This window comes from Plecotus auritus (genome assembly GCF_963455305.1).
Source record: "Plecotus auritus genome assembly, chromosome: 2".
Taxonomy (NCBI): domain Eukaryota; kingdom Metazoa; phylum Chordata; class Mammalia; order Chiroptera; family Vespertilionidae; genus Plecotus; species Plecotus auritus.
The window spans coordinates 2,335,677-2,357,127 of record NC_137771.1 but is presented as its reverse complement, the minus strand read 5'-3'; the positions used below and the strand labels follow the sequence as shown (position 1 = coordinate 2,357,127).

General features: G+C 57.2%; 2 protein-coding genes across 2 annotated transcripts in view; one reads left to right on the top strand and one right to left on the bottom strand.

Annotated features, from left to right (window-relative positions):
* AJAP1 (adherens junctions associated protein 1) overlaps window positions 1-5,942 on the top strand; it is an 87,222-nt gene extending 81,280 nt beyond the window's left edge. The window contains exons 5-6 of the mRNA XM_080656772.1: window positions 8-138; window positions 4,845-5,942. Coding sequence (XP_080512898.1) covers window positions 8-80 — 73 coding nt within the window. The 3' untranslated portion in view covers window positions 81-138; window positions 4,845-5,942. The remainder of the gene's footprint in view (window positions 1-7; window positions 139-4,844) is intronic.
* LOC308242658 (uncharacterized protein) overlaps window positions 1-21,451 on the bottom strand; it is a gene marked incomplete at both ends in the record, with an annotated part of 479,931 nt that overhangs the window by 405,163 nt on the left and 53,317 nt on the right. The gene's annotated exons all lie outside the window — the stretch shown is intronic.

Below are 21,451 nucleotides of genomic sequence, written 5' to 3'. Positions count from 1 at the left end.
GCCGCAGACCCTCTTCTTCGGATCGGCACCTCATCCCCGTGGCCTTCGTGTCTGAGAAGTGGTTCGAGATCTCCTGCTGACTGGCGAAGCCTTTTTTACCTCCTGGGGGCGGGGCGGACGCCGTGTGTCTGTGTCACGGTAGGTACCGCCCATGCCCCTGCCTCTCCCCCCCGCCCCCCGTCCTCGCTCTGGGATCAGCGGCAGCCCCTCCAGCCGGGGTCACCCTGGGCGGAACTGCAGTGACGGGACCTTTCCGAGCAACCCGCAGGGCTGGGCTGTGGGCTCCCCACCGCCCTTGTGAGAAACGCCCCCACATCCCAGTGAGGGGGGGGGCAGGTGACGGTGACTCAGGCACCCCGACTCCTCACCGGAGCTGTTTCTGTCCGTGTCCGTCCCTCCCCCTGGAGGCCCCCATGGCCCGGCCTGCATGGGCGGGGACATCAGCCCTGGCGCCCGGTGCCTGGACGGGCAGCCGTGAGGGCGGCGGCTAAGCGGGCGGGCACCCGCCACCCAGCGCACGTCCCTACGTGGGGAGGGCACAGAGCAGAGTTACAAGCCAGCCTGGAGGTGTGAAAGCAGGAGACCAGGCGGAACGGGAGGGACGGGAGGGGAGCGTGAGGCGGCCGCTGGTGTGGAGCCGGCGCTGCGGCGGACGGGGATGTGTAGGCCCCGCCGGCGGAGCTTCGCTCTGCTCTCCGTGATGGCAGCGCTAATGCGGGTGGGAAGCGGGATCCTTCCCGGCTGGTCTCGTCCCCGCGGCCCCGTGGCGGCCGGAGAGCGCTCCACCCCAGGCCTGCGCGTTCCCCCAGCTCCGTCAGGGCCGCAGCCCCGGGCACAGGCTTTTACGTTTGTTTTCCTTTCGGGGGCCGGTTTCTGAGGGTCCCCGCTTTGCTCATCCTCCGAGCGCAGCGTGTCCCTCCAGGCGTTCCCTCTCAAGGCGCCGTCGGATGCTCCCGTGAGCAGGGCACCCGCTGCCCAGGACGGGGATGAGATCTGAGAATGTTTCCTTTCTCTGCTCTCCTGGTATGGGGACTGAAGGGGCAGGGCCCTTGTCAGAGGGGGGGGCAGGCCCAGGCGGGGAGGTGCTCCTGGGACCCTCGGGGATGGGGCTGGTGGCTGGAGCCCGGGGAGCCGGCGGCTCTCAGCAGCCGGGCCGGATCGCTCTGTTCCGAGGCCCATCCTAATGAAGAGCGTGTTTGCTCCAAATTAAATCCCAGCCCTCGCTTCCTGTCCCCACGCCAACACGACCGGCGCAGCGCGATGTTCCGCCAACGGGCAGAGAAATGTAATGGGATTAGCATGGAGAGCCAGCCTCCCCTCGGAGCCTGGGCTGCGCGCGGGCAGCATGTGGGCGGGACGTGTTCTGTCCCCGGTTCAAGGCCGGAAGGGCACGGCGTGGCCCAGCCCTCGGACGCCTGCACCTCTGCCTGCCTAGGGGAGACTCCTCCTTAGGGCCCCGGGGTGTGGGGTGGGGAGCCGCCTGGGCTGCAGCCAGGCCAGCCTCGGAGCCTCACTCACGAACAGAGGGGGCCGCCTGTCCCGGGAACGCCTCCGCGGGCCGCCCTGCAGGGCCAGCATCTCTGCAGGGATTCCTAAAGATTTCAGATGCAACAAGAGCATAAGACTCTGCCCCGGGGAGGCTGGCCCCGCGCACACAGGACCCACACTCCCAGGGCTGCGGGCCACGCACGCCTTTGGCTGCAGGTAGCGCCCGCCATGGGGACGGTTCCCTAACGCGGACGTTCGTATGACAGCTCAGGGGAGCGCTCTTCACGTCTGCGAACTCCCTCCGTCCTCCCAGCGTCCCCTCTGCAGACGGGGACAGTGAGGCATGGTGACTTGCCCGAGGTCAGTCAGGCTGTAGGGGGCGTGGCAGATCACCCCCAGGCCCCCAGGCAGCAAGGTGTCTGGACCCCACTCTCTGACGGTGCCCGAGGAGCTATTTGGGAGCGCCCCCCCCCCCCCCCCCCCCCGTTTACAGGAGGGGACGCCTCCCTGTCCGGAGACCTCCCCTCGCTCGCTCGCTGTGGACGGCAGGTAGGAGAGGCGAGTAGTGCCCCCAGGACTTGGAGGGCGCCAGCTCCGCTCAGCCTCCAGCCTGCGGCCCGGAGCAGCGGCTCTGTCCAGCCCCCCCCCCCCGCCCCCCCAGTTCCGCAGACGAGGGCCGGGAGGGAGCGCGCCGCCTCGTTAGCCCCTGATGGATGCTTAAGGATTCCACGCCGTGTGTCCGGCTGCCGTTTATCACTCACCGGGAGCCACGCATTCGGGTTCAGAGCGGCCCGATCATCGTAATGAATGCCTGGACATGAGCCTCGGCGGAGGGCCACCGGGAAGATGGCTCGGATTTCCTGGGGTGCTTGTTACCCCTTAAATAAATAGCAATTAATACGGAAGCGTTTAATTAAGGTCTGGGAGCCAGCGGAGGTATTTGTCTACGGCCTAGCCACCGCGAAGCCTCAGCAAATGCATTTTTAATGACGATGGATCAGTTTGTCACCACCCCTCTGTCGGCGCCCGCGAACCCACTCGCACGTCGGGGACCCAGACGGGGCCCAGTGCGCCTCCCTGCTGGCGGGTGGTCGGTGACGCCCCAGAGGTGGGCACGGGTCCCCAGCCAGGCAGCGTCGCTGTGTCCCCGGATTCAGCCTGAGATGGGCCGTAGATCCTGGCCCAGACCGCCTCAGGCCGGCTCCCCCACGGCCAGCTCGTCCGTGTGCCGGGCAGAACGAAAGGACGCCGCAGCCTCTCCTGCTCCCAGGACGGAGGCCCTTGGGCTCATTTCCTGTCATTTTTCATCAAGTCAACGTCAGAAAACCTCCTCCGCGCCCAGATCCTTCCATTCGCGGGCCGCTCCACCCCAGACGGAGCCCGAGACGTGGCGAAGGCCCCCGCGAAGCCCCGGAGAAATCCATCCTGGGGATTATTACTTTCCAAACCGCTGGAGCCCTAACTAATCAGAAACGGGAAACGCACCTGAGCCTGGCCGCTCTGTTCCCTGAAACACGGGCAGGCCGGCCAGCCTTTGTCTGCGGGAGGAACACTCAGACCCTCAGGAAACCGCTCTCTCTGCGCGAGGGCCAGGGACCAGGGGCCAGTGGCCAGCGGAGCTTGGCAGGAAGCAGCCCTGGCCGGGGTGGGGGCGGGGAGATGGCCCCACGGCCAAGGCGCTCTGTCCTCCTGGTTTTGCACAAGCAGATGCCGGTCATTAGCCCGTGACCCGCCCCGTCCGTGGCTTGGAGCTGATGGGGCCGGGTTAGCCAAGTCAGCGTTGACCCCGGGTCCCATCTCTCGGGTCACTGGGCAGCACACGGCTTCCTGTGGGGACGCCCTCTGTCCCAGGTGACCTTCTCCGGCTGGGGTGTCGGGGTTCAGGCATCTGTCTTTCCAACCGGTCTGAGCTGCGCGTCCCTCCCTAGTCCCTCTCGGGGTCGGTGTTCAACTGAGGCTCAGCAGCTGAGCCTCCAGAACAGAAACTCTGAGTCCTCCACTGAGCTGAGGGCACGCAGCAGGGTTTTGCAGGAACAGCCAGGCCTGGAGGGGCGGGTGCAGGCTCAGGCCCGCCTCCTGGCCTGATAAGGGGTGCAGGCTCAGGCCCGCCTCCTGGCCTGATGGGGGGTGCAGGCTCAGGCCCGCCTCCTGGCCTGATGGGCAGGTGCAGGTTCAGGCCCGCCTCCTGGCCTGATGTGGGATGCAGGCTCAGGCCCGCCTCCTGGCCTGATGGGGGGTGCAGGCTCAGGCCCCGCCTCCTGGCCTGATTGGGGGTGCAGGCTCAGGCCCGCCTCCTGGCCTGATGGGGGGTGCAGGCTCAGGCCCGCCTCCTGGCCTGATGGGGGATGCAGGAACCCACCCATCTCTGCAGGAAGCCAGCCCTACTTTTATTTATTTTTTAATTCTCACTCAAGGATATGTTTTGATTGATTTGAGAGGGAGAGGGAGGGAGAGAGAAACATTGATCAGTTGCTTCCTGTATGCACCCCAACTAGGGATCAAAGCCGCTCAGCCTAGGTGTGTGCGCTGCTGGGAATCGAACCTGCGCCTTCTGGTGTTTGGGCTGGTGCTCTAACCAAACTGAGCCACGGCAGGGCGAGGAAGCCAGCGCTGCTCTTAAAATAGCAAGTTAAGGCTCAGGGTTAGGGTGTGCGCTCTCTCTCGCTCTCTCTCTCTCTTTTCCGGTCTCTCTCTGTCTCTCTGTCTCTTTCTCTCTGTGATGTTGGGTAGAGACAGATGCCTGTGCGTTAGTAAGAGGCTCCTGTCCCCCAGTGGTCCTCTGTCCATCTTCCAAAAGGCCCTCCATCCGTCCGTTCTAGATGCCTGCCCCCCTTCAGGTCATCCCAAGCTCTGTGGGGACACAGCTCTGGGGTTTGTCCGAGGCAGGAAGGCTTTGGGGCCCCATCTTCCGAGGCACTCACCCGCTGACCTGGCCGCCTCTCTCCAGCAAGGTCACCCCTGGGGGGCCAGCAGGTGGCTTCCACTGCTCCCCATCACCCCTCCGAGTGGGCCAGCTGAGCAGTGGACCACCGGTGCCTCCGGTGCCTCCCGCAGGCGAGGATGGGGCCACGCACCTCGGCCCCTGGAGGGTGGGAGCTGGAGAAGGCGTGAGCGTGCACAGGACGCCTTAGTCCCCGGCAACCTGTAACCCCTCTGAGAAGCCCCGACTCTCCTGCCTGGGATTCCCGGGTGTGTCCGGGTGCCGCGGGGCACCCTCCTGTCCTGAGGACGTGGGGTGGCCATCAGCCGGGAAGCACAGGGACGGGGCTGGGTCGCCGCGGCCCAGGGCGTCTGCGAGGACTCACCCTGCCCTCCGCCCGCTGCCGTTTAATCGCTTCTTCTTTTCTTTTTCACAGGATCCCGTGGGTGAACCTGTACAAAATTCAATTACACTTACAAACCTAAAACTACACTATCTGAGGGGACGCTCCCCGCACCCCACCGCTGTGTGCCGGTGGGGACTCGAGCAGGACGCTAGAGGCCAAATATATTTTTATAGAGAAGCTCGCGCCGATGGGGCCGCCCTCCCCCATCACCCCGAGGACGAGGGGAGAGACGCCAGACGGACCGGAGGCCGAGGCAGCAGGCCCAGCGCAGAGGCGGGACGCTCCCGAGGAAGCGGGCGTTGCCACGATGCTGACTGTGCCAACAATACCATTATGTGCCATGTAGGACCCGAGAGACCTGGTGAACCGCCCGAGCCACGGCGCCCCCGTGGGAGTCTCATAGGAAGTAGGGGTGGGCATCCCTTCCGGAGAGTCGCTGTTTCTGGGGAATATCGATGTATATAAATATATAAACACACACACACACACACACACACACACACTTTTTTGTACTGTAGCAATTTTTGAATATCTTCGATGTTCCTTTTTAAAAAAAAAAAAAAAAAGTGTTAACCGGTCACCAAACCAAACCTGATTTATGTAACATGCTTAGTACGGACGGAAGAAACTGGTGTTTTGTACCTTGCAAACGCACACACTACACACCGCCTCACACACACAAATGTATACGCGCACATCTATATATGCATATACTGGACACGCAGTCCTAGTGGGCATATTTCTCCGGGGGGTGGGGTCCTGGTCCCTCATTGCCACCCGTCCTGGGGGACCACCTCCTGGACCCACAGACCCTCCAATGGCACGTCCCGCGTTTGCAAGTGTTGGGTGAGAAGTCCCGGGTGCCTCGCGCCGGATGAAGAAGGCCGTGGTTTTCTATACATACATCTATATAGACATATATATACGCGCACACGTCATGTTACCGTTTTTTACCTGACCGTTTGAAGAAGCTACTAAGAGCCATGGTGGGTATTTATGTAGCAGCCGCTCACCCTGGGCCCCGGGCGCGCATCGGGTGGGGGCAGGGTCTTGGCCATCTTTGTGTTCTCCAAGCGTAGGTCGAATTAAAGACATTTTCCAGTTCCCAAAATTAAAGGACTGTATCCGTATCACGTGTGTGTACGTACCGTCGGAGCAGGGCTGGGAAATGGAGACGGGCCCGGTTTTTTGGAAAATGAGATGCATCCTCCGTGGGCGGGGCCCCGGCGGCTCCCACGTGAGCCACACCCCGGCGTGTTCGGTGCCCTCCCCGCACGTTCGTGGGCAGAGGTCGCCGGCGCTTGCTTGAGCCCAAGGGTGACCTTGAGTCTTGGCGGGAGGCCGTAGCAAACACAGTGTCTCCGGGTTCCCGCTAGCCAGCATGTGTGTGTTGCTGTCAACGATTCCCCCATGTGGCTTCCCCGTGGAAATAGGACCCCACGCCGGAGCCTCGTCACGGATGCCAACCCACAGTCCATGCAGAGACTGCCCTGTCCTTGGCAGGGGCACCCTCGCAAGCCGCACCTCTAAAGGTGCCCGGTGCCCAGCTTGCTGCCAGTAGGGGGAGCTGTGGGGGATGGGGCACCATCGGAGGACCTCTTCCATGAGAGAACTTGCCCTCCCGGGGGGCCCAAATCCCGTGTGTGTGTGTGTGTGTGTGTGTGTGTGTGTGTGTGTGTGTGTGTGTGTGTGGCTTGTCTCCTATGAATGGCCCACGTGCAAATGGATTTCCCCAGGAGGGCGCCTGCACCAATCTGGGTAAAAGGTTAGAGACCAGGCCGACCATGAACCTCGTGCTCACTCACTAGCTGAGCTGGTGGCTCCCTGATTCCTCCGGGGCCCTGGTCCCTTGCCCACCGTTGGCCCTCAGTGTGCAGAGCAGCTGGCCTGGCTCTGGGGAACCCTCGGCCGTGTGGTCACGTCCACGTCTAGGCCCCTTCTAATCCTCACGCACCTGCTGTCCTTTTTACCTGATTGAAATCCGGGTGCAAACACTTCTGTTTCCGAGTTCTGAGTGCTCATGGGAGGTGCTTGACCACGGCCAAGACGGCTTCCTGACCCTGTCCCACGGGCTCAGACCCCAGAGCGGGTCGTCTGGACGGTCGTTCTGCTGTTCAGTCTATTTAGCATATTAGCTCTTTATTATATAGGATATCCTATCTCATAAAAGGGTAACATGCAAATTAACCATCACTCCGTCACAAAGATGGCGGTGCCCAGTCCTCTCAGCTCCGCCAGAGTCCCCCAGTCCCGGGGGGGCGGCCGCTGAGAGCAGGCAGTGTGAGCGGCCTGGTGGAATGCTTGCTTCGTCGCCGTGGCGATCGGCAAGAGTTCTGCACCCAGCCGCAGATGGGCCTCTGGGCTGCGGAGACCCTCTGGGCAGTGGGTGTGGAGTGGCCAGGCCCCATAGAGAGCTACTGGCTCACGGATTCATGCGCAGGGCTCCTAGTGTATATATATTTTTATTGATTTTAGAGAGGAAGGGAGAGGGAGAGAGAGATAGACACTTCAATTATGAGAGCATCATCATCAATAGGTTGCCTCCTGTTCACCCCCTACTGGGTATGGAAGCCACAACCTGGGCACATGCCGTCACAGGGACTCGAACCCTAACCTCCTGGTTCTGAGGTTGATGCTCAGCCACAGCACACCGGCCGGGCCGCCCACCTTTTTTGCCGCTTCCCTGTTTGGTCTGTGATCATCTGCCGACCAGGAAGCCGGGCCGGCCCAGGCTCTGGCAGAGGAACCAGGGCTGAGCTGGGCCGGGATCTTCTGAGGCTTTCATTTTTCAGTGGCATCAGCACATACCTTCCCAGGGCCCGTGTTTTCACACCCTCACCCTCTCCTGTAAGTGACCCTCCACACCCACGGGGCCATCGCTCCCCGTCTCCCACCACCAGCCCGCAGGTCATGGTGGGGAGACACTGGGCCCCCGGCTCTGCGGGCGTCGGACCATTCTTGCTCAGCCGTGTACACATGTGTAAGAGGACGTCACTAATATGTGCCCAGAGTGAACACCTCTGCAGCTCACCAGCGCCAGCCAGACCTCACCACCCAGCCCGGCAGCGGGCTCCTCCAGCAGCGCCTGCCTCGGCGTCGCCGTCATCCCGGCCGCGCTGTGACTCATGCGGTGTGGGTCTGCTAAGCCATATTGTTTGTGGATTGTTTGTTTGTCTTCCGTTGTCAACAGCACAGCCCACGTGAACGAGCCAGACTCTCCATCTGAGGCGCTCGAATGGCTTTCCGCTGGCGCTTCCTGCGTGGAAAACAGCTGCTTCTCCCCACGCGGAGCCGAGGTGCGTGTCTGGGACACACGGCGTTCTTCCCGGGGTTTCTGGCGAGCTCTTCACTGACGGGCCCTGTAGGCTATGCAGCAGGCCCTTCTCTCCCAGCAGGGAGGGCCCGGCGGAGCGGCCTGGCGGTGGGGCCTGGCGGTGGGGCCTGGTGGTGGGGCCTGGTGGTGGGGCCTGGTGGTGGGGCCTGGCGGTGGGGCCCGGCGGTGGGGCCTGGCGGTGGGGCCTGGTGCTTCTGGGTCAGAGCTTGCACTGGCACGCAATGATTAGGTAAACAGTGGTAGAGACAGGTCCTGTCTCAGGTCACCCCTATCGTCCATCAAAGGGAAATGTTGACCTCCGATGACTGTGGGAAGGTCGCAGCCGGCCAGCACACCCAGCCCATCTCTGGGGTTCCAGCGGCCCCCACAAGAAGAGTCGGTCCGGGGTGAGGAGTTTAGCTCTGAGCAGAGTCTCTCTTTGTGCCAACGGGCTGGTCGGTAACAGCTGTAGCCCCTTCGCCGAGGAGCGGCCGCCCCAGAACGGGACCCTCCAGCTCCGACGTGCTCCCACACACCCCACATCCGCATTCAATGTCTCTTCCTGGGGAGGTAAGCACGTGGGCAGCAGCGGGCGGCTCAGCTGTGCCCACCGTGGCCCCGGGATCATGCAGTGACGCAGGAGCAGGAGGTGAAGTGAGGTCGCAGGTCCCTAAGGGGCCACCCGCTCCGTGAACTGAACGGCCGTGGCCCACGGACATTCCATTTGTCTGTTTTCGCTCGCACGTGGGTGCGTTTGCTTCCGCAGCCCGAGGGTGAAGGGACCTTAGCAAAGCTGGGCTTCTGGAGGCGGCCATTCAGTTCCATCCAAAGACGATTCCCAGCCAGGACGGCCGGGAGTGGCCAGGCTCAGCCGTGTGCCCGACGGGCAGACAGAACACGGGGTGCCCGCCAGTCGTGGGAGCGGGAGATGCGGGCACTTGGAATGGAACACTGTGATTGGGGGAAACATGTGGCCGGTGGGGGGCTCCGGGAAAAGTGTTTTCTTAAAGAGCAGGGTGTCATTTTCTCTCCCTCCTTCCGGCATCTCTGTGGGAACCATCGGTCTTACCTTCCCCGGAGCGCCCAGGGGGGCAGGGGCCGGAGCCGGAACAGGCCCCCCTTCCGGTAAAATGATGAAATGAAAACGGGCCAACAGCTAAGGCTCAGGTGCCCTTCCATGTCCTTGGGGGCTCTGTTGACTTCACTCGGGCGGATGGACGGACAGACCTGGCCGCTGAGCGCGTCTCCTCGGACACGAGTGAGGCCGCCGAGTGTGGACGGGCTGGGAGGAGGGGGGCCGGGCGTCGGTTCACGTCTCCACCCGACACTTTTCAAAGGAGCCAGTGTTCACTGCACACATTTAGAAACACAAAGGGGGCACCCGAAACCCTCCGTTTCGTGTAATTCGGTGGAACGGGCTCCTGAAAGGCTGACCTCGCTAGGACGAGCCCCCCCCCCCCCCCCCCCCGTCCCCGTGGCACCGCCAGAGCCCTGCTACGATGTGGGTTTGTTTTAAAAGTCCTCTTAGCACTCGATGCGTCTTTGCAGCTGAGCTCGTCACCGAGCAAACTCACCGGAGCATTCAAGTGGCTCTGATGAAGTGGGAAAGCCAGCCAGGCGTACCTGCGCTGCTCCCGACGCCGGGGGTGTGTGTGGGCGCCGGGTGGGGGGTGCGTGTGGGCGCCGGGTGGGGGGGTGCGTGTGGGCGCCGGGTGAGGGGTGTGTGTGGGCGCAGGGGAGGGGGGTGCGTGTGGGCGCCGGGTGGGGGTGCGTGTGGTTGCCGGGGTGGGGGGTGCGTGTGGGCACGCGGGAGGGGGGTGCGTGTGGGCGCCGGGTGGGGGGTGCGTGTGGGCGCCGGGTGGGGGGTGCGTGTGGGCGCCGGGTGGGGGGGTGCGTGTGGGCGCCGGGTGAGGGGTGCGTGTGGGCACGCGGGAGGGGGGTGCGTGTGGGCGCCGGGTGGGGGGTGCGTGTGGGCGCTGGGTGGGGGGTGCGTGTGGGCACGGGGGGCGGGTGAACGGGGTGCTCAGTCAAGCATCTGGATTCTTGGCTGGGTTTTCCCAGGCGCCTCTCTGCAGAGCCACAGGCCGGAAACGGGAGGGTTGGCCGCCCTTCCCCTGTCCCAGGGAACTGGAGGGGCACTGAACCTCCAGGGCTCCTCACGTGAATTTAGTTCATATTTTTTTTATTTTTTAAAAATATCTTTTTATTGGTTTCAGAGAGGAAAGGAGAAGGGGAGAGAGAGACAGAAGCATCCATGATGAGAGAGAATCATGGACCGGCTGCCTCCTGCACGCCTCCTCCTGGGGATGGAGCCCGCAACCCGGGCGTGTGCCCTGACCGGGAATCGAACCGTGACCTCCTGGTTCCTAGGTTGGCGCTCCACCACGGAGCCTCGCCGGCCGGGCGCATCAGGTGAATTTAGAGAGAGAGCCACATCTCCCGCTGTGCCGCCCCCTCCCGTCCCGGCTAACGGCGGGAGCTGGGAGACCAGGAACCTGAACCGGTGGCACCGCTTGCTGCCCCAAAAGCAGCGTCTACGCGTCTACGCGTCTACACACCCTGCTGACGGATTTAGCCTCCCTGCCCCCCCCGCCCCCGACCCTCCGCACAATCAAGGGCTTGGGGAAACCACCAGCCAGTGAGCGAGTGTCGTGAACCTCTGTTGTTGAAGGTATTACAGATGTCCCCGTTCCCGCTTAACCCTCCAGCCCGCCCGCCCCCACCCAGCCCTCGCCACCCCTCTCTCTGTGGCCCTGGGCCAGGCATGTGTGCGTGAAGGCCTTTGGTTGATCACCTCCCATCCACCCTCCCCCACCCCTGCCTTCCCTCCGAGACCCCGCCCTCTATTCCCCGCCTCCACGTCTCTGGATCCACCCGCTCATCCGTTTACCGGGTTCATTAGGGCCCACATATGCGTGGGGTCCTGTGACACTTGTCTTTCTCTGACGGGCTTAGTTCGCTCCGCATACTCCTCTCCAGGGGGTGAGTTTTCATAATGACACTGACCGAGCTGTGGCCAGGCCAGCTTCCCAGGCCCCCAGGCCACCGCGGGCGGGTCTCACTGACGCCCGCAGACTGGGTGGCACTGGCATCACCAAGCAGCTGAGAGTGGGGAGCACCCGAGTGTTTGAAAACGAGCCCCCTTTACTCTGTTACAGTCCTGCGTGGAGGGGGTTCATTCTGTGACCTCCAGGAGCGACCCCCCATTATGCCAGGTCACCTTGGGTCCGGGGGGAGCGGGGAAGGTGATAATAAAGCCTTGGCCCAGCTTCGTCTTCCTGTGAGAAAGGGGATCACGCCACGGTGGCTCCAGGAACCAGGCGGACCCCGGCGACCCCGCCCCGCCCTGGCTGGGCTCCCTGCGCGGGCGCCACGGTGAGTAATGGCCGGGTCCCTCTGCCCGGCCCTCCGCGGGTCCCTCCATGGAAAACATTATGCAGGAAAGTAATGAGCACTGAATCATGCTGCTCGCTTGGGGCTGGAATTAGCGCCTAAATCACAGCGACAGTGGGCAGGGGCCGTGGAAGGAGACGCGGCCGAGGCTGAATGTCAGTGGGGAGCCCTGGGCCTTCCAGCGGGGGGGTGGGGGTGGGGGGGCTTGGAGAAGGGACACGTGGCGCTCCCGCTCCGGCCCAGGTGATTTATCAGAGCCGAAGGGGCTTGTCTGAATGGTTCCGAGTTATTTTCCAAGAACAAATGAACATCTCGTTCCGGAGCCAATGGCACGGGAAAGGGCCGGGGAGGACGATGCCGGGAGAGCTGGGGGCCAGGACTTCTGTGTCCGTGTGGCGAGCCCAGCATCACACCCTCCCGGGCAGGGGCGGGGCGAGGCGGGGCGTGCGGGCTCGTCCTCTGAGCGCGGGCAGGCCTTAGACTTGTCTCCGGGGTCGGCTGCGGTGGCCATGTGCCGGGGAGACGTGGGAGAGCCCAGCCTTGCCAGTCGGGTCCCCTCGGCCTGGGCACCGCAGAGCGGACACAGGTGCCCTCCTGCCCCTGCCTGTCCCCCGGGGTGGAGGCCTCCCTCACAAATCATTACCTTTCATCTTGTCTCGCCAAAGACGGTGGTGTTCAGTCCTCCTCTAGGGGATCATGTGGACTGTACCTCCGGCTTCTGCCCCCCAAGGGTGCGGCTCCAGGCGGGCACCCTTCCCCACGGTTGGCATTCATCCGCTGCATCATGCTGTCACACAAGCACGCGGCCTGGGACACTCAGACCACCCGGGGCCCAGCCGCCCGTGAGCGTCCCAGCGGGTGTCTGAGGCCGTTCCCTCTAGACCAGCGGTGGGCAAACTACGGCCCGTTCGGCTGTTCTATCCGGCCCGCGGAGCCGAAAGAGCGGAGGGTTCTCTTGCTCTCCCCTCCGCTCCTTTACTTTGAATTTATATTAGTTCACACAAACACTCCATCCATGCTTTTGTGCCGGCCCTCCGGTCCAGTTTAAGAACCCATTGTGGCCCTCGAGTCAAAACGTTTGCCCACCCCTGCTAGACCAGCGGTTCTCAACCTGTGGGTTGCGACCCCTTTGGGGGTCAAACGACCCTTTCACAGGGGTCGCCTAAGACCATTGAAAAACACAGATATTTACATTACGATTCATAACAGTAGCAAAATTACAGTTATGAAGTAGCAACGAAAATAATTTTATGGTTGGGGGTCACCACAACATGAGGGACTGTATTAAAGGGTCGCGGCCTTAGGAAGGTTGAGAACCACTGCTCTAGACCGAGCATTGCAATAGACAGGCTGTCCACGCTGCATAAGAAACCGCCCGAAACGGAGTGCCTTAAAGCAAAAATGTGTTTCCGCTTTTATTCCTCCCTCTTCGGTGCGTGGCCTGGGCTCAGCTGGACGGTTGTCCCTCCAGGCCACTCACCTGGCTGCTTCCGGTGGCGGTTGGAGCTGGAGTCCCCTGAGGGCTCCATCACTCGCGCCTGAGCCTGAGCCCCATGGTCAGACACCTGTGGCTCCTCGGGTCTCTCTCCCTCTCTCTCTCTCTCTCTCTCTCTCCCTGGCCCCCCTCCAGCTTCAGTTTCCTCATTATTGTTGTCAAATCCAAAGGAGCAGGTACACACGTGGCCAATATCAGCTGCTGTAGTGACGGTCGTCATCGTTGTCAAGGAGACGAGGGAGCTGCGGGAAGCCTTTGGATACTTCTCGGCTCCCATTGGAATACAGGGCAGCACTCGCCTGCAGATTCCCAGGGGAGACCAAGGCCAGCGGGTGGAAGTCATGGGGGCGAAGATTCAGATGCAACGTCTATCGGAAGAGTTCAGGGACGGAGGAAAAGGAAGCTTTTCCGAAGGAAAGAGTGTTTGTGGGAGAACTGAGGGATGAGTAGAAGTCTGGGACCGGGTGTGGTGGTGCTGGAGGTGGGAGGCGGGAAAGAAGAGTGGGCCAAGGAAAGGGACTAGTGTGCGGGAAGATCAGAGATGAGTAAAGCATCATGGGAGATCACTATCGCTCTCGAAGCGCCCAGGGGACAGCATGTGGAGTGCGCCGGCATGTTTATCACCGAGACGCATTCTTGTGTGAATGGTATCACCAGCCTTCTTCTAGGCTCTCATTTATTTTGATTTTTAATATAACTTTTTATTGATTTCAGAGAGGAAGGGAGAGGGAGAGAGAGATAGGAACATCAATGATGAGAGAGAATCACGGATGGGCTGCCTCCTGCACGCCCCCTATTGGGGATCGAGCCTGCAACCCGGGCATGTGCCCTTGACCAGAATCGAACCCAGGACCCTTTAGTCTGCAGGCTGAGCCAAGTCCGCCAGGGCTCCTAGGTCTCTCAGTTAGAAAGACCGTACTGAACTGATGAGGGCCTGTCCCCGTAAGGTTGCAAGCAAAATGGAGAGAAGGGAGTAGATTGAAAAAAAATCTTTGAGGACTCACTGGCATGCCTTGAAATTGGAATTGATTTTTAAAAGGAGACAGATGATTACGTTAATGTTTAAAGATGACTACGATTGGGAGCTGTGCAGACACAGGGGGAATGGGAGGAACAGCTGATGGAAGGGAGAGATAAGGAGTCCACTCTGGCCCGTGATGACTTGGAGATAACGGGGCGGGCAGAGACTGGCTTCTGGGTAATTAGCGATGCGAGGCCACATCCTGAGCAAAAGGCTGCGCTGGGTTCACTGACTCCAAAGTCAACATAAAGATAAATATCTGCTCCCGCCAATCCAAAGTAAATAGCAGCAGATCTATACTCCCGTCCCAGGCAACCAGAACGCTGGGTAAAATATATGAAATGCTGGAGAACTGGGACTGTAGATCTGTGATCTGTGAGAGAAGGAACAGACGGGGCGATTGCCTTCTTCTGGGAGGTGCCTTCTGGACTGGGGCCTAGGGAGGGGGACCAGAGAAGGCAGCGGCAGTCTCATGGGGGGAAGGGAGAGATGGGAGTTTGGGGATACTGAGGTTGCCATGGGTAGAGCTCCTTTACTACAGAGGAGGAAGTCACGTAGTGAAAAAAGAGCTCCAGAAATCTGCTGGAGAGCCTCGGAAGGCTGTTGCTGAATGCGAGGCAGCGTAAGGCGAAGCTCCATAAGGTTGGGTAAAGAACCGGCAAGGAGCTGAAGGCAAACAATTCCCGAAATCCACACGGGAGTCCTGGGATTCTGAGTTCTGATCAGCCAGCGTGGAGAGATATTGCTTAATATCTGTGACACTCGGGACAGACCCCCGAAGGGTTATGCCTTATGAGTAGGGCCAAATTGCTATAGACTCAAGGCTATTCTAGACTTGTCCTATACAATTTTTTTTTTTTTTAAGTTTCAAAAGGATCAAATCGATTCACAAGTAACTGCAGCCAGAACAAAACTCAATGTATTCTAAAGGATAACGAAATGCAGACACTCAACAATGTAACATGCAAAATGTCTAGCATCCAATAAACAATTACCGGACATGTGAAGATGCAGGATAATATGACCAATTACAAGGAGAAAATGTATTTAATAGAAACAGACCCAGAAAATCAGAGAGAGGATGACATTAACAGCCAAGATCTTTAAAACCGTAATTATAAGTATGCTCTAGGGTATGAAAGGGAAGTCCAAAAATAAAGAGAAAAATAAAAGATAGAAAAATACCAAATGGAACTTCTAAAATTGATAAATAAAATGTCTGAAATGAAAAATTCCCTGGATCAGCTTAACATGGGATTAAATGCTTCAGAAGAAAGGATAAGTGAACTTGAAGATATACAATAGAAACCATCCAACTCAAATATTAACCTTTTAATAAGTCTGAACAAACAAAGAAATATACAGTTTTAGTGACCCACAGGACAAAAACCAAGCAGGATGACACATGTACAATTGGAGTCCCAGAAGAAGAGGAAAGGGGTCAGAAAAATATTTGACAAAATAATGACTTTGTGTGACGCATGTAAAACAGTGCTTAGGTGGAATCTATGTCTTCGCATGCTAATGTGAGAAAAAAATCAAGTTGTAAGACCAGTGATCCAATTATTCCACATTCAGAATCTAGAAAAAAAGAAAGGACGGAAGGAAGGAAGGAAGGAAGGAAGGAAGGAAGGAAGGAAGAAAGAAAGAAAGAAAGAAAGAAAGAAAGAAAGAAAGAAAGAAGGAAAGAAAGAAAGAAAGAAAACTAAACCACAAGTAAGAGTGAGGAAATAAAAATGAGGGTGGAAATCAAGAAACTGGAATATTAGCAAACATTAGGAAAAAAACATCAATGAAATGAAAACCTGATTTTTTTAAAAAAAAACACCCTTAAAATCATAAACTCCAGCTAGACGAATTAAAAAACACACAGATAAGCACCACGTCAGAATGAAAATGAAAGTGGGACCTAGATCCTCCGGAGAACAAAGGGCAGGAAGGTGACAGAGGAACAACTTTCTGTGAATAAGTCCAGCAACTTAGATCCAGTGAGCAAGGTGCAAATTACTAACGCCGCTGACGCAAGAAGGAGCGGTCTGGATGGCTTTGTACCTAGCAAAGCAACGGAATTCACACCTGAGAACACCCCACGGTGGGGTGAGAACTGGGTGGCGTCACACTGGAGGACACTGGACCTGAAGAAATCCCGCCAGTCCCACACAACCGCCTTCACAACCAGAAGAGGCAGTACCCCCAGCTCGTTGGTGGGTTGAGAACCAGAAAAAGAGATGACGACCAACAAAAGTACAACAGGCTGAAAGGTGCTACATCTCGGAAGGCAGAGAGGGTGTGGGGGGACGAGTGGTGATGGGAGGAGACTGGACGTCGGCTGGTGAACCACAGTACAATAGAGAGAGGCTGTGTGATCAACCTGACACCTGAAATCCATATGATGCTAGTAACTGATGTCACCCCAATAAATTCACTAAAAAACTGTTGAGCCCTAACCGGTTTGGCTCAGTGGATAGAGCGTCGGCCTGCGGACTGAAAGGTCCCAGGTTCGATTCTGGTCAAGGGCATGTACCTTGGTTGCGGGCACATCCCCAGTGGGAGGTGTACAGGAGGCAGCTGATGGATGTTTCTCTCTCATCGATGTTTCTAACTCTCTATCCCTCTCCCTTCCTCTCTGTAAAAAATCAATAAAATATATATTAAAAAACAACAACAACAACAAAAAACTGTTGAATAAAAAAATACAGCCGACCAATATCCCTCATTAACATATATAAAAGATCTTTAATATAATTCCACCAAATAAAATCCAGGTATATATGTAAAAAAAAAAAAGGATAATACCAGCTGGAATGTGATGCAGTTTAATATTAAAGGGAGAAATAGGATCATTTCAATGGATGAAGAGAAAGTGTTTGACAAAAATCTATACTGATAATGTTAAAAACTCTCAGTAAAGTAGGGATAGAAGGAAAGAGCCTCGGTGATGAAGAGCATCCAGAAATCAAAACCCACAAAATCTAAACAAAATTTATTGCTGAAATTACCCAATGATGAAAAGGCCAGATACTTCAGCCATACGGCAAGAGTGTCCACTCTCAGCGTTTCTATTTGCCACTTCACTGCGGTCCTAGCCAGTGAAGGGAGACACATACATGAAATAAAAAGCATGCTAATTGGGCAGAAAGCAGTAACTCTGTCTTTATTCACTGATGACATGATTATGTCTGTAAAACATCCAAAAGAACCTCCCAAAAGCATTGCTAAATTTATCCATTTCTCTGAAGACAAAGTCAATATACAAAAATCAATCTTACCGCTATATATAGCAATAAACAGATGAAAACTTAAAATTGAAAGTAACATCACTTACCATAGCAGCAAAAGAGGAAAATACTTAAGGATATATATTAATTCAGTATAGTTATATACACCTAACATCATACATGCTATATGAAATTTGTACATATTTGGGGATGTATGTGTGCTTATACATGGGTATTCATATACAGGCAAGAAGCGTACACTAAAAAACTACCAAACATTGTTGAAAGACATGAAAAACCTTCATAAATGGAGAGAAACATGTTGTTTGATGGCTGAAGGACTCACTATTGACATGTTAATGCTCCCCAAATTGATCTACAGATTTAATTTAATCCCAATCAAAATCCAAGCAGACTGCTTTTTTTGGGGGGTGGGGGGTGGGGATTGACAACTGATCCTAAACTTTATCTGAACAGGAAAAAAACACCCACCCTAGAACTAGTATCTCAGTCCATTTGGGCTGTTTAAACAACAGAAATGTATTGATTGATTACAGTTTTGGGGGCTGGAAAGTTTCAAGTGCACGTGTGTGTGGCAGGGGGTGTGGGTATTGGGGAGCAGGAAGGAGAGAGATTGAGGAAGGGGGTGAGAGAGGGAGAGAGAGAGAGAGGGATAGAAAGGTGAAGGGTACTTACCTTATCTTTTCGGGGCCTCTCTCATAACAACCTCATCTCAACGTGACTTTCAAAGGCCACCCTCCAAAGCCCACCATTGCGATTGGGTTAGGGCAGCGGTCGGCAAACTGCGGCTCGCGAGCCACATGCGGCTCTTTGGCCCCTTGAGTTTTTAGCAAAGGCCAGCTTAGGAGTACCCTAATTAAGTTAATAACACTGTACCTACCTATATAGTTTAAGTGTAAAAAATGTGGCTCTCCAAAGAAAGTTCAATCGTTGTACTGTTGATATTTGGCTCTGTTGACGAATGAGTTTGCCGACCACTGGGTTAGGGTTTCAACATATGAACTGGGGAGGGGGGAGCAGGCTCGTCCGCAAAAGTGAATGCACAGCAAACAGCAACGTGGGAGACACACTCTCTCTTGCTCTCAGCACCGCCTACGAAACCACGGGGATCAGGCCAGCGTGGCAGAGCCACAGGACACACAGAAGTCAGAGGAACGGGCTCGCGCTCACGTGGCCCATTAGCCTTCATTGGGGTGCCCGGGTGGGTTACTGGGGGCCTGGCAGCCTGAATGGTGTGCAAGCCGCTGGCCTCCCCGTGCAAAGCAGCTAGCTGTGATGTTCACCTCGCGTCCTCCTCCAGAATGAGCCTCTGGGGGAGCACCCACGGAGCTGTAAAGGCTAAAAGGATAAGCTTCTGGAGTAAAATATAAGGAGAATCGTCATGGTCGCGAGGTCAGCAAAGATGCCATCGGGCACAGAGAGGGCAAAGCGGAAAGAAAACCATCAATTGCACTTCAGCATTGAAAAGTTCAGCTTTACACACACACACACACACACACACACGCGCGCACACACACGCACACACACACGCACACACGCACACATGCACGCACACACGCACACACATGCACACGCACACACACACGCCATACTACTGAGAAAACAAAGTTAAACCACAGACTAGGAGAAAAATCTACAATATATGTATTCCTGACAAAGAACTTGTATCCAGAATACGCAAAAAAAAAAAAAAAAAAAAAAAAAAAAAAAAAGGAAAAAGAAAGAAAGCAAGAAAAAAAAAGAAAAACAAAGAAAAGCCACTTGATTTTTAAATAATGGGCAAAATACTTGGACAGATGCGTCACGAAAGAAGATGTAATGGCCCCTAAGCTCCTGAAAAGGCTCTCGGCATCCTTAGTCATCAGAAACGCAAATTGTGGGATGGCTCAACCCAAAGTGAGACTTCCCAGTGTCCACAGGACTCGGATCAGCGGAAACATGGCTGTCTGCAACCGAGCACTTGGGAAAACGGCTTGCCAGGTGCCTGGGCAGGTAACCCTACACACCCCACAGAAGCCAGCGGTCCGCTCCCCGGCTTTTGCCCAGAAGGAAGGAAGACACACCCGCACGGGACTTATTCACGGACGTTCCCAGCAGCTTTGTCAAAGCAGCCAAACGGGAAAAGACCAGGGGGCCATCCCCAGGTGCCTGGGAGAAAGCACAGGGGGGCTGCCCCGAAGGAGGAGTCATCACCCCAAAGGACGGAGGACCGACAGGCACTGGGTGCGGGGCAGGCCGCCCCCAGCGGGGCCTTCCACTTGGGGGTGTGGATTCTTGGCGCTCAAGGCCATCCACCCTGTGGGCTCCAGAGAAACTGTCCCTCTCCTTGAAAGCAGTCACACTGGGGCCATGCCCATGATCAGTGTCATCACCTGAACCAAGTGTGATGACCTATCACAGGGCAGCACGACCCTCTAATTCCTCTCGTGGTCCCGCCATGACCTCCCCCTCGGGGGCCCCCGGCAGCCTGACCTCATGGTTAGCTCAGAATGTCATAGGTCCCTCACTTCCCCTTTCTGCCTCCGCCCTCTCTTGGAGCTGGGGTTCCCGTGTGCTTGTGTGTGTGGCATTACATGTAGCTGTTTTCTCTTGCTAATCTGGCTCCTGCGAAGGGGATGGTTGGACCACCCGGAAAAACCTGGAAGGGCAGAGGAAAACGCGCTCCTCCCCCACCACACAGAAATGCGGAGGAGGCAAGCAAGGCAAACGGGAGAAACGGTGATCCTGTGCAGAGGAAATTCCAGAAGATTCCGGAGTGAGTCAGGACAGGAGAGCGGAGCACCTCGCCTGAAGGCTGGGCAGTGGCCGTGTGAGAAACGCTCTAACCCAGCCGTGGGCAAACTACGGCCCGCGGAGCCGAAAGAGCGGAGGGTTCTCTTGCTCTCCCCTCCGCTCCTTTACTTTGAATTTATATTCGTTCACACAAACACTCCATCCATGCTTTTGTTCCGGCCCTCCGGTCCAGTTTAAGAACCCATTGTGGCCCTCGAGTCAAAAAGTTTGCCCACCCCTGGTCTAACCCGTAGAGAACGTTTGTGAGTTTGAGTCAAACTGACGATCAATTACCAGGAAGCAAAGCCTCCACCGATGGACAACGTGCTCCGAGCGGCAGTTCTGCACCTGGGTTTACACATGACCTTCACGGAGGAGCCGTGTAGGTGGTCACGTGAAAGCCATTGGCGGTAGGTCAGGGGGGCGGGAGAAAGCAAAGCTGGAGACTTTGGGATCGGATGACGCGTAAAATGATAGACACATGCTTCTTGTGCACAGGTGGGCCCGGGGCAGCCTTGGGCAAACTGCGGCCCGCGGGCCGGATCCGGCTGTTCTATCCGGTTCTCTTGCTCTCCCCTCCGCTCCTTTACTTTGAATTTATATTAGTTCACACAAACACTCCATCCATGCTTTTGTTCCGGCCCTCCGGTCCAGTTTAAGAACCCATTGTGGCCCTCGAGTCAAAAAGTTTGCCCACCCCTGGCCCAGGGTCTCAACGGTCAACAATGAACACTGGGTAACACTCACCGGGAGGGGATTTGCGGTCTCGGCTCTGTGCGGTAGCTGTGTTTTGAGGGGTCCGGATGCAAAAGACAACGGACAGGCTCAGGTAAGATAAAGGTGGACCTAGCCTTGGCCCTGACCACCCGCCATGGGTGCTTTCAGTTAACAAGTTTTCATTTCAGACCCCGCGAGGCGGTGGCTTTGTGTCCCCGCGTTGGCCAGGCCGACACGCAGGCCTCCCCGAGCCTGTGGGTTAGCAGCACCCCCTTTTGGCCCACAGTGGCCAGGACAGACCAAGATGGAGGCAGAGGCAGGTGGCCAACCCGGACACGCAGAGATGGGACGAGGAACCCCACAGATCACCTCTCCAGAAACCCCTGTCCTGCCTGGGCGGGATGGGGGGGGGGAGGGGCTCGCCTGGCCCCACAGCTGCCCAGGCTCTGCCTCCCTGTTTATCCACCAGAGTCCACATGGGGGGCAGCACAGGCCCCTAAGCAGCAGGAATCCCGGCTGCAGGTACCCGGAGCCCGGGCCCACTGGGGGGAAAGTGAAGGAGTTACTCTGAGAGGCGTGGAGGGGGGAAGGGGCTGTAAAAGCGAGAGGTGACCACAGCCTTTCCTTGTAAACGGGGACCCTAGTCCCATGCAGGTCGGGGTCCCTCAGTGTCAGCCCTCTGGTTTC